At 36.8% G+C, this 12,867-nt stretch overlaps 1 protein-coding gene across 20 annotated transcripts in view; it reads left to right on the top strand.

Annotated features, from left to right (window-relative positions):
* PARD3 (par-3 family cell polarity regulator) overlaps positions 1-12,867 on the top strand; it is an 870,612-nt gene that overhangs the window by 470,927 nt on the left and 386,818 nt on the right. For all 20 annotated transcript variants that reach the window (XM_049885016.1, XM_049885003.1, XM_049885008.1 and 17 more), the window contains 2 exons: positions 2,159-2,250; positions 4,836-4,919. In XM_049885016.1, coding sequence (XP_049740973.1) covers positions 2,159-2,250; positions 4,836-4,919 — 176 coding nt within the window. The remainder of the gene's footprint in view (positions 1-2,158; positions 2,251-4,835; positions 4,920-12,867) is intronic.

The raw sequence follows: 12,867 nt of genomic DNA, 5'->3' as shown, positions 1-12,867 counted from the left end.
TTAAGATTGTTTTTATGTTTTGCATCTGATTTGTAAACAGTCACGTTTGCTGTCGCCCCTACCCCACTCCCAGTGGAGAAGCATCATTTTGGGAGTCCTTGTTTACATTCACAATGCAGTTCTTAGGCAGGTTCAAGATGCTGGTTAACCTTTGAAATCTATTACATGCTGGTGCTTAAGAGAGGTAGATGACTAAGAAGTGCATATTAGAGGCTCTCAAAACACAGGCTCATCAGTCTTCAAGTAGCTTGGCTTCATGCGGTGCACGGCCATCCAGGATGCATGGAGCGTATCTACCACTCATAGAAAAGCTCAGTGCATTCAGCTTCTTGTTTTGGTAGATCCTCAGAGGAAATGTCAGCTGTACATTACCAGTGGCTCTGTGTTGCCTTAATAGCTCTTCTATAATTTAATATATTGTCTGACACTGTGTCCCAAACCTGTAACCCTTGCTTATTATTTTGTTGATTGATGTCTCTGTTGAAAGCATATAAATTTATGTATGAATCTCTCAAAGACGTGTTTAAAAATATAAAATTTTACTCAAATTGTAGATTCTCTTTTCTAATATACACCAGACACATACTTGAGCAAATGTTCCACCAATAAAGCCCTGAGCCTAGGTTTGAGCGGAATGCAGCGCATATGTTGGGCAATCCCACGTGTCCCAGCCTGTTCTAACAAAATCCTGAGTCATGCTTCTGATCTATATGGTGGCCTTGTCTATCCACATAGCTGGCAAATTTATATAGCAAAAATGATAAACTTACCAAATTACATGTATACATAAATTATGCATATAAACTTCAAAGAAATAGCTTTAATTAGCAAAAAATAGAGTACCTACTATATGCCAGACACTGTGAATCCAAGGTGAAGAACGTGTGGGCCTCTTCGCCACTGTGTTTGGAGAATCTAAATCTTTTTAAATGTTCTAATTTGATTCATAAGACCATTGATATCAGTCAGGCATGTTTGTTATTGGTCAGATGATCTTAGAAAGCCAAGCCAACTGTTAGTTAACTCTTTAATGAAAAACAATGGCCAGGACTGTGTATTAAGGCACATTCTTGGGTGGCATTTATTTATTTTTCTGAACCACCACTTTCATTCCACATGCACGTTTTGGAGTACCAGCATACTTACCCAATTTCTGTAATGTGCAGAAACATAAGTTTTATAAAATACTGTCTTCATAAAAGGAAAAATACAAGAGCGGGTTTGATTACGCTTCTGTTTATGCCTTTTCTTATGCTTGGTCTTATATAAACAAGTCAACAGAATTGGGTCTTTATGGCTGAGGTCTTAGTAACTTTATGAACCAAAAAACCAAACTAGTGGCCTTTGAGTCAATTCTGACTCATGGCAACCCCCCTGGGTGGCACAAAAGGTTAAGCGCTTGACCGCTTAGTGAAAGGTTGGCAGTTCAAGTCTTCCCAAAGGATCCTTGGAAGAAAGTCTTGGTGAGCTGCTTCTGGAAGGTTATAGCATTGAAAACAATGGAGCGCAGTTTTGCTGTGACACACATGGGGTCTCCATCAGAGCCTTTACAGATACCTCCTAATAATTAGCTAACTTCATGTGAAATTTCACAGAAGGAAGGACGTAGGTGGGAAATGTGCCCAGTGTATGCCCTTTATGACAAGCTGTGATGGCCAGAACTGAGGAACTAGCTGTTGGGATTTTGAAGATACTGGTAAAAGATAAAATTTATAATGGTCTCAAATGTTTTGATTCAAACCCATACCACTAAAGATTTTTGAACTTGCATCCCTAGAGTTTCATGTATTATTAATGTATCATCAGCTTGTAGTAATATACAATTACTTCATAAACATACACCAAAAATTAAATAAAAATGAGATAAAGTTTACATAAATTGGAGTTCTCGTGTTTTCTTTCCTTATCCTAGTGATACTTTGTTCACCTCCTGGGATATGCTAATTCAGGAGACTGTTTTAAAATAGAGCTTTACACACACACACACACACACACACACACCCATCCATCTTAACATTAAAGGTCATCTCCCCTAAATGAAAGACCTAGTTAACATGGTCTTAATGTTTGTGAGGCTGTAGTTTTCCCAGTTCCCTTTTACGTTATAGAAATAAACCTAACATAAAGTATGCTTCTTTTTGTGTTGTGCTGTCTCTAGGATGAGGATGGGACAGAAGAAGACAATGGCCGTGTTGAACCAGTTGGACATGCTGACACTGGTTTGGAGAATATGCCCAGCTTCTCTCTGGAGTAAGTTACTGATGGTTTTAACTAAATATGTAACATTTATGTCGCATCACTGATGGCAGCAAGTATTCCGAAAGCATATGGCATGCAGAATGTTTGTGTTTAGTTAAACACATGACTTGTGTTGCTTTGTTTTCCCAAAGAGCATCTTTCGTCTGTTGAGTTAATTATGTGATGTAAAAAGCATAGCATGGAACTTCCCATGTACCTGTCCCGAGCTTCATGCTTTGACAAATACTATTAAATTATTATATAAAATAGTATTTGGTTTAAACTGTTTGCTGTGTTGACAGCCTTGTGAACACTCTAACTTTTTAGATTGCTTTTGTATGTCAGTATTTTGGTCATTTGTTCCTCAGCTTTACTCGATTGAAAGAAAAATTATAGACATACTTTACTTGAAAAAGCAGTTGGATCATGTAACCAGTATTTATACAGGCAGCCCCCAGTTTAGAACGAGATTCGTTTCTGTGTCTTTAAGTCTTTAATTCAAATTTGTAGGTAAATTGGAACAGGTGCTTATGGTTCTTCTTTAGCCTTCCTTTAGTGCAAGAAAAGGCTGGAAGTCTTTTCAATGGTTTAAAAGCTACAAGCGCAGCAAGTGAAGGTGATTCTGATGAATTTGTTTCAAGTAGGGGTTGGTTCAATTGTTTCAAAGCGAGGGCAAATTTACGTAATATTAAAGGGCAGTTAAGAGTTGTCCATAAGCCCCACATTTGTAACTCGGGGACTGCCTGTATTTTAGAATTTTTTTTATTTGAAGAAATAGAATCTTTCAAGATATTTGATGAAAAAATTAGAGGTCATAGGTTAGGGATGTTGAACATGATTTTAATATAAAAGGACAAAGAGAAATTTTCCTGTTTTATCACAGCTTTCCAATTAGCTTGAATATTGGTATTTTTAAATGGAAGAAGTTCTTAGAACTTTTTCTCCCTTTGGTAATTAGAGCAGAGAGGGCAGCCAATTTTTTTTTTTTTTTTACTTTGTGTAATAGGTAGGAGTCTAGATATTAATATTTGTACTTTTTTTTTTTTTTACTCTTAATTCTGCCTTCACTGGTCTTCAGGGGAGGGCTCTAAGAATTTTCCCAGCAAGAACTGACAGAGTTCAAAATTAGATTATGTTTGGCTGATACACAGTGTTGAATATCTTTATTCAAGACATGCTTGCCACCTCAAAATTTCTTTTAGAAAGAATGTGGAATAAAATTAATTAAAGTTATAATACTATTAGTTGACAAACCAGTGATTAAATCAATGTTCAAATAGTATTAACAGTATCTAAAACAATGCTATGAAATTTTGTGCAGAAAGAATCTAAAGTGTTACTTTAGTAGGTATTTGGGCAGAATGGCAAAATTTTATTTTGTCCTCATTAGTGTATGTGATCAAATCTATGCACATACATTCGTCTTTCATATGCCTGTCTTTAATTATAGTTAGCCTTTGGATTATGTAAGCCGTACATTCACAGCACATAGGATAACCTCAAGTTTCTTTTTAAGAAATATAAATCTGTATTTTCTATAATAAAAGCTGTAGTGTGGCCTTTAACAAATCTGTTGATAATAATTTCCAGTTATCCACTTTACTTAAACAGATATTTAATTGAAATACTTTTTTAAAATAATAGTTGTTAGACAAGTACGGCTTAGATCTCCACTACAGTATATACATTAGAAGGCTCTATAGAGAAAGCAAAATCTCATTTAAATGGCTTGGAAAATTTACATCCTCCAAAGTATACCAATTTTCATTAGACCCAAGTTTATTAATTTAATAGAGAAGATTGAAATGAAATGACTTGATGAACATGTATAGAATGTTATACCTCTTGTACTAAGTAGTTGTTACAGAAATGATTTCACATTACTTCCTATCATATAGGTAACTTTCTGCCTTTAAATTTCAATTATAAAGACGTCTGTGAAGATTAATTGATTGTCAGCAGGTGTCTATTGGCTTTGAGGTAGAGGTTTCATCACCTGCCTTTGCAGAGCTCTTACAGCAGGTTAGGAAATGGTGACTTCCGTGGTCATGGGGTCCTGGGTAATAAGGAGAGCTGGCTCACCTCTGGACTGCCAGAGGTGACAACTTTGACCTTATTAGATTATCGGAAATATCAAATAATGTGGCGTATATATAAGACCATTTTCTAAATTATAACATGCTGTGTAGCTGCAGCACCTTTGTTCACTTAATCCTAAGAGCCCTTGCTGTAGATATTGGCAATAGAAATACTTCCATGGAAATCTATAGATTTGACTTACAAAATGTATGCTTACATTACATACAAGGTCCGAGAGAAATGGTCTGTGCCGTTTTTAATGTAGTTATTTCTGATGATTGCTCTCCCTCCATGCCATCAGACTAGTGCTCAGGTATGTAGTGTTGAATGTTGCTTCATTCCCATGCTGATATTCAAGACTATGTATGTATATGCGTGCGTACTTGGTGGGATTTTCGTGTTCTTCTCCTTCGTTGTTTATTGTATGTCTGTGTTGTTGCGGTTTTTTGTTGTTTTGTTTCGGTTTTGGTTTGTTTACAGTCCACGTTCATCCTCCTTCATTCATCATTGTCTCACAGTGATATGGTAAAGCTCGTACAAGTTCCCAACGATGGAGGGCCTCTGGGGATCCATGTAGTGCCTTTCAGTGCTCGAGGCGGCAGGTAACGTATCTTGGAGGTTTTTAATTGAATCATAATGTGGAGTGTTTTATCTTCATTTATGCTCAGATATAGAGTGGTGTTGATTTAGCATATGCTTAATAGAAAACATTTTCATTTGGGGGCAACTGCTGTCTCATTCCTACATGTATATTATAGTCACAGAAAGCACTTAGGATGATGAAGAGAGGGTTTACAGGAACACTAAGTAACGACGCGTTTAAATGATCCTAAAACACGTATTGTTCATCACATCCCTGCAAATATTTTACTTTACTATAAATTCATGATAGACTTCAAAGTCAGAACTCCAGCTGGATTTGAAAAGTTAATGAGAGCTTCCTCAAGCGGTTTTCCAGAAAGATTTAACCAATGAAAATGACCTGGATAGCTTAGTTAAAGATTTGTTTTTAATTTGTATGTTTATTTAGTTATTCAATTTCAGAAAATTGTTTACGATTATGTTCGAAATTTTTTAAAAGTTAGGCAAGCTATGGATTTATCCCCTACCACCTGGCACCTTCTCTTCAATCCCTACACCTTCGAATGTCAAAGTTTTGTACTGTTTGGTAATCCTGACTTCATTATTTTATTTAAAAAAAAAAAGTCCCTAAAAACTTCAAATGCTATATGAGTTTTCTTGATCTATTGCTCATCTTCTGTGAAAGATCTATTGTGTTTTTTCTCTTACTATATTCAAATACCGTGACTTGATTTTCTAACTAAGGTTTGGTGAGCTGCTGTCACCGCCAACGAGGAAGGTGTAGTGTGCATTGGTGTTCTCCCCATGCACATTTAACTTGTTGAAGTCTAATCTCATCTTCTCCTATTTACCCGTCTACTCATTACCTGTTGAAATATAGTTACGAAATATTTGGCTTTCTACTCTGACCTTCTTTTTTCTTTCCTCCTTTTCACCTTATTTTTCTTTTTTCACTTTAACTTCCTTTGCATGAGGAGACGAATAGAGGAAAGCTGGAAAGGAGCCATAGCCAAGAGGCTGAGAACTACAACATAGTTAAAACTGTTGTGAAGGAGTGAATGACGTCTAGTATGTTGTAAAAGACCTATGCAATATCTATTGCAGATGTGTAATTACTTTTTTTTTTTTTTTTTACTGAGTATTTGAACAATTGTACTACCTTCCTGGTAGATGTCAGTAGCTGTGGTGAGTCCAGTTTTCATCTCTTTGGTAAAGCACTGCTTTATGTAATGTCCTGGAGCTAAAATTGTGATTTATTTACAACTCTGCTGGAGTGGGAGGCTTGAATGTGTGTGCTGTATATCAAGATGAGAAACGCACCTTGAATTTTGGGTGGTGTTATATTCACAGAGTTGTGGCTGCTTTCAGTTTTTCTTTTTAAACTCCAGAGAAGTGTTAACATTTCTTCAGAGAACTTTCACTCAAACAAGATTAGTTGTTTTCACAATAGCCCTTGCCTTTATTTCCTTTAAAAATAGAATTTCAAATGATCTCTAAAGAAGTTTTTCATTTCTTTCTTGGGTAAAAAGATAAGAAGGTGCTGTGCATGTGTTACGGCTTCACAGTATTAATATGCCTTTAACTGCTAAACACAACTCACAAGAGTTGAGATTTAATTGTTACGCCCCAGCTTTGAACCAGCATTTCAATTACAAACATATTATTTTCTGCCCTTTATTACACATTTTTCTACCTCACTGTGGAAAGGATATTAGTTAAAAGTAGATAGATGAAGAGCTTAATGCAAAGGAAGAATAAGATAGAAAAAGAAACTCCACCACAGTTGCTCGTTACTGTGGACTTCTATTTTGACCTGTGGAACTCACTCAGGAGACCTGGAAGTTGCTCCGTATTTCTATACCTGAGTCATTTTTCATTCTCATTACTTTGGCACTTAATAAGAAAACCTTGTGCCTCTTTCCCACATAGGGGACAAAGAGACTTAACAAAAATAGATTCTTTATTAACCCCTGTTAGGTGTCACCAGTTTTCATATTGGGAAACAAAAAAGGTTTATTTTGGTTTTCTTCAACACCTGTGTTTTTCATCCCCCTGTAGAGTTTTTTTTTTTTTTTTAGAGTTAGGGTGATGGTGGGAGAGAGAAAGCAGGTGGGCTGCTCAGAATTGTAGATACCGACCTTCAGGATCCCAGAGCCACCTACCTATCTCCCTTTTTCTCAGGAAAACGCATAGAAGTAGATTTTTCTTATTCTGTTAATACAACCTTCCCAAGCACTTACTGTGTTAGAAATCCTGTGTTCCAAAAACCAAACCAAACTCATTGCCATGGAGTTGATTCCAACTCATGTTAGGCTCTGGGAAGCAAATATGAACAGGACATGGTCTTTCTCCAGGGATTAGCAGTCTAGATGGAGTGATAGCCGAGAAATCACACAATTATAATCACGTGGTAAGTGTTGCTACACAGTAGGTGCTCTGTGAGCTGATGGAGAAAGAATTGTCTGAGGTAGGTAAGTGAAGCTGGCTTGTTGGGGAAGATGATTTTAAATGTGATGCCAGCTTATAAAAGAAGCAGCTTCAGCTCCGTGGTGGCTGCAAGGGCAAATTAAGCAATGCAATATAGCAGAAAGGAAGAAATTACGTGGAACTTGTGAAGAAATTCACATATATCTAGTGGGAATAAAAAATAAATATTCATGGCATATAAGCTGAAATTTCCAAGAATAACTTCCTTTGCAGAAATTCTGATCATACTTTGACATTATTAAATCCTAACTTTGGAGATATAACTAATTCAGAAACAGTAAATACTTGTTTTTATAAAACTGACAAGTGCGTGTCAGTGTTGCTTTCTGATTTAGCTTTTAAAAGTCAGAGTCTAAGAAATACTGGAAAATGGAAATTATATACTATAAAGAGAAGAATCAGAATGCAGAACACCTCACACATCAAATACAGTTCAGGAAAATAGTGATTCAAGTTGTGAAATTAATACTGGAGGAATTTTAGAGCCTTGTAAGTATTATCGTGACCTGATATATAATGTTTTTCTAAACAAGGATCCTGCCAGGTCTACCTACAAAGGCTCTTGGCTGGATTAGGTTGATTAGTGTCACCAGTGACGATTAGCATGTGTTTGCTCATCCCCGACCCCTCCCTTGAAGGACCATCTCTTGATACCTAGAGATGGAGACAGGTAGATGCATAGCAAAGATGGTATTATCTTCCCCTTGATGTGGGGTTTTTTTTTTTTTCTTTTTTCAAAGTCATCTTCTGTTTTACTTAAACATAAAGTTAACTAATCCCTACCTGGAACCCGTTATTCACACTGTTTCATTACCTTAATATCACTTTTCACAGATATCATTTCATTTCCTCCTGATTTAAATGTCAAACATAACCTTCTTGTTTAAATCACAAATGCTTCTAGTTTTGAGAAGGTTGTGAAAAGTAATTGCAGTTTTCTTTGGAAGAAAAACCATGTTTATATATATACACACACATACGTTTTTATATTTCTAGGATCTAGCCCATGGTTGTTGCTCAGTAAAGCTTATTCAATAAAGGAATAAATGAACCCATGTCTATTCATGTTAGGTATGGTTTTCCTATATTAAAAGAGTTTTAATAAGACTTTCTAACGGCATAGGAACGCGTTGTCATTGTTTGTAGTTGTTACGTGCTGTCAAGTCGATTCTGACTCATAGTGACCCTGTGTACAACAGAATGAGACACTTCCCAGTCCTGCGCCATCCTCAGAATTGTTGCTATGTTTGAGCCCATTGTTGCAGCCACTGTATCAATCCATCTCATTGAGGGTCTTCTCTTTCACCAGCTGTCTACTTTACCAAGCATCATGTCCTTCTCCAGGGACTGATACTTCCTGATAACTTGTTCAAAGTATTTGATACAAAGTCTCACCATCCTTGCTTCTAAGGAGCATTCTAGCTGTACTTCTTCTAAGATTTTTTCTTTCTTCTGTCAGTCCATAATATATTCAGTATTCTTTGCCAACACCATAATTCAGAGGCATCAATTCTTCTTCGGTATTTCTTATTCATTGTCCAGCTTTCTCATGCATATGAGGTGATTGAAAACAGCATGGCTTGTCAGGCACAGCTTAGTCCTTACAGTGACATCTTTGCTTTTTAACACTTTAAAGAGATGTCTTGCAGCAGGTTTGCCCCGATGCAATGCATTGTCTGATTTCTTGAGTCTGCTTCCATAGGTGTTGATTGTGGATCCAAGTAAAATGAAATCCTTTACAACTTGGATCTTCTCTCCATTTATCATGACGTTGCTTATTGTCCTAGTTGTGAGGATTTTTGTTTTCTTTATGTTGACATATAATCGATACTGAAGGCTGTGGTCTTTGATCTTCATAAATAAATCCTTCAAGCCCTCTTCACTTTCAGCAGTAATGCAAACTATTTAAAAAGCAAGTTATAAAACTGTATACTGGATCATCCCAGTGCCGTCGAGTTGGTTCCGACTTATAGCATACCACCAAGAAAAATGTGTTGGAAGCAGAGTGCATCCTTTGGATGCGAGATCTCTGAATTGAGAAGCTCCTAGACCAGGGGAGGATTGATGACAAGGACCTTCCCCCAGATCTGACAGAGAGAGAAAGCCTTCTCCTGGAGCTGGCGCCCTGAATTCAGACTTCCAGCCTCCTAGACTGTGAGAGAATAAATTTCTGTTTGTTAAAGCCAAATAAATAAATAATAATAATAGTCAAAAAAATAAAGTTGTACACTGGAGTTTTGTTCTGTTATACATAGGGTTGCTATGAGTTGGAAGTAGCTTGATGGCAGCAAACACCACCACCAACATACTGGAATAGGGCTTGAGCCTGTGAAAAGATAAGATTTTGCCTTTGGCATTGAGCAACTTAAAGTCTAGTTGAGAAATAATGCATATAAAACGATGCATGATATGTGCCAAAAGACATGTGCCGTAGGGGTGTGGAGACAGTCATGATTATTGAATATTGGGATTTCGTTGAAGAAAACACGTAGGGAAGCAGTGGCACTTGATCTGCTTATTAAATATGGAGCTTAACTTAGTGGCATTGTCCTGAAAAGACTTCATTCAATGAAGAGAAGATGTGAAAGGAAGAGGCTACATACTAATGACTTTGACCTTTTCAATTTAATATTCCAACTATCAGATGAAGCATCAACACACTTTTGGAAAAAAGCTCTTTAATTGCTATGTTAAACTTTTTTTTTCATGACTTTTTTATTTACTTGTAGACTTGTTTGTTTACTTACAACACTGTCCGTAAGTTTCACCATCTAAAGCCGAGAAATTCACACATCTAAGAGAATACTTTTGAGTTGAAATAAAAGTGACCCCATTTAAAATTATATATTCCTATAATAGATTAATATAGAATAGGATTGAAAAATAAGTTTGCTTTCTGCATTCTGGATGCACATATTAAATAATTTCCCTCTCAACTGAAAACCAAAGTTCCTCTATCTAACAAATTGTAGCAAGCAGACGTCTTTGGAAGGTCTTGAGAAGTAACACACTCATCCATCTAATTTAGATTGGCTCTCCTGTTGACTGAGATTTAGATGGCTATGCTAGTGTTAGTTTTATAACTCTTAGTTCACTTAATCTGTATCACTCCACTCTATAACACATCCAAAACAAAAAGTTAATTTTTTCTACTTAGAAATTGTACGTCACCTCTCTGTGTCAGTTGGTGATGGACATGGCCACATGTTAAGGCTTATGTTATTTGGAGAGAAGCTGTTAGGAACCATCCAAGTTTTGAAGGCAGAGATACCTGGGAGGGGATTTAGCTCTGTCTTTACTAAGACTTTGGGGAAGTTAACTGCACTTAGCCTCAGTCTCCACATATGAGAAACGGGATGCTCTTATGATTTTTTTTTTTTTTATGGCTTCACCCATTGCCATTGAGTCAATTCTGTCTCATAGAGTAGAACTGCCCCATAGGGTTTCCAGGGCTGTAAATATGTGGCGGAAGCAGACGGCCACGTATCCCTCCCACAGAGCAGCTGGTGGTTTGAACTGCTGACCTTTTGGTTAGCCGAGCGCTTAACTACCATGCCGTTAGAGCTCCTTATGGTTTAAATAAGAAAATATATGTAAATCATTTAGCAGAGTAGTTGGCCATGACAGCTAATAATGATCAAATCATAGAAATATATTTTATTTCAGGTTATTTTCTATTTGTGCCTTATAATGTCCTCTCTCATGACTTGGTATTCTGGTTGTCTAGGCAGGTGCTGATTTGTCTACAAAGTGGAGGAAAATTATCATTTTTCTCTTCTGTCATGATTCTGAGAGCCCTACTGTCACAGTGGTTAAGCGTTCAGCTGCTAACTAAAAGATCAGTAGTTTGAATCCACCAGCTGCTCGTCAGAAACCCTACGGGCAGTTCTACTCTGTCCTATAGGGTCACTATGAGTCAGAGTTGACCTGAAGGCAATGGGTTGGGTTTTTTTCTTTTTTTTTTTTTTTTAGCTCATCATGATTCTGAGATGAGAATTTACTGTTATGTCATAAATTTGACAATCCCAATACACACTTGTTAGTTGGTCAGATGCATATTTTTATGAAGAATTAGAGCCAGTTTGAACTTCTTGGAACTTGCTCGGGTGTTAAGAAAAGCTTTATTATACCTTTGTATTTTTCAGATCAGTTAGAGTTTTAAAATTCAGTATCACTTCTGAAAGAATAAATATACTGTTGAGCTTTGAGTACTCAATGTAATGACGTTGTAAAAACTTTCTTTACTGCATCTGTGGTCTTTCGTCTGGACGTTTTCAAGTGTGCGTTCTGGGCTGCAAACTTGTTTGTCATAATAAAGGACCATAATGTATGCATCTGTTTTAGAGGGAAAAGTTGTGTTCTGTGTTTAGATACATCATGCTCCTTTAAATGTAGTAGTACGGTGCCTGTCATTTTTGCCCTAATCTGAAGGAATTCCCTATTTCTATTTACTTTTTTTGGTCTACTCCGTCAAATCCATTAAAGATCGAAAAAAAAAAATTAAGATTTTGTTTTAACTTAGAATTCCTTTAAACTTTCTTCTGTTGACATCCTTGGTGTCACTGTGTGTTCAGGATCAAAAGTAGGGGACCGCCCTGCTGACGTGTGCCGTGTTCAGCTAGGTGAGTGGTTCCCAGTTGATGGCATCACTCTCTGCCTGCAGTACAGTTGTGATGTTTCAACTGTGTCAGCTTTTATTAAGAGGAATTACGATCATTTCCATACAGCTGGGTGGCAGTTGTGGGAGTTTACATTATCAAAGCAAAACTCAGTCTGACTCAGCCAATTTAGACGTCAATAAAACATTTGTTACTTATTTTCAGTTTTATCATTGGTTGTAATTTATGCTTAGAATTGAAAATGTTAACATGTGTGACTGAGTTTGTTTTAATTAAGTGTATAATTAGGCTAATGAACCTTGTAAAAATGTAGTGGTGCAATCCTTAATATAATCTGAGCAGTTAAATTTCTAATTATGCATCCGGAATCATGTACAGCGATGTAGTGTTCCAATGCCTAGCTTCTTGTGACTGTATTCTTCCTTATCTTTTTCTTTTTTTAAGAAGCATTGTCCATAAGCTTTGAGAAAGGCTTCAAAGAAAGATGTGTGTATGTGCGTGTTTTATATTTTAGGACACTGAATGAAGGGTTGAGATTCATACACGGTGGACAGAGTATACTTTTTCCAAATTTGGAAAGTTAGAAAAGAGAAAATGGAAGAGGAATAAGTCTGGGCTGTTAAAGAATAACCTTCCTCTCCCACCCCCAGAAATTCATTTTCTTGAAAAGCGTATGAGCCCAGGAGGTTTTGTATAGATTCATACAGGAGGTGGACGAGGTTTTATTTCACAAACCCCTCAATCCTATGGTCCTGTCTTTATAAATCTCCAGCGTCCACCCCATTAATGAATCCACTGTGTCTCTTCTCCCTGGTCTGTCAGCGTACCTAGCCAGGCTTTCTTGGTTCTTCTCCTGGAGTCT

This window comes from Elephas maximus, chromosome 4 (assembly GCF_024166365.1).
Source record: "Elephas maximus indicus isolate mEleMax1 chromosome 4, mEleMax1 primary haplotype, whole genome shotgun sequence".
Lineage (NCBI taxonomy): Eukaryota > Metazoa > Chordata > Mammalia > Proboscidea > Elephantidae > Elephas > Elephas maximus.
Note: the sequence above shows the minus strand (reverse complement) of the source record. Positions and strands in the feature narration are given on the sequence as shown.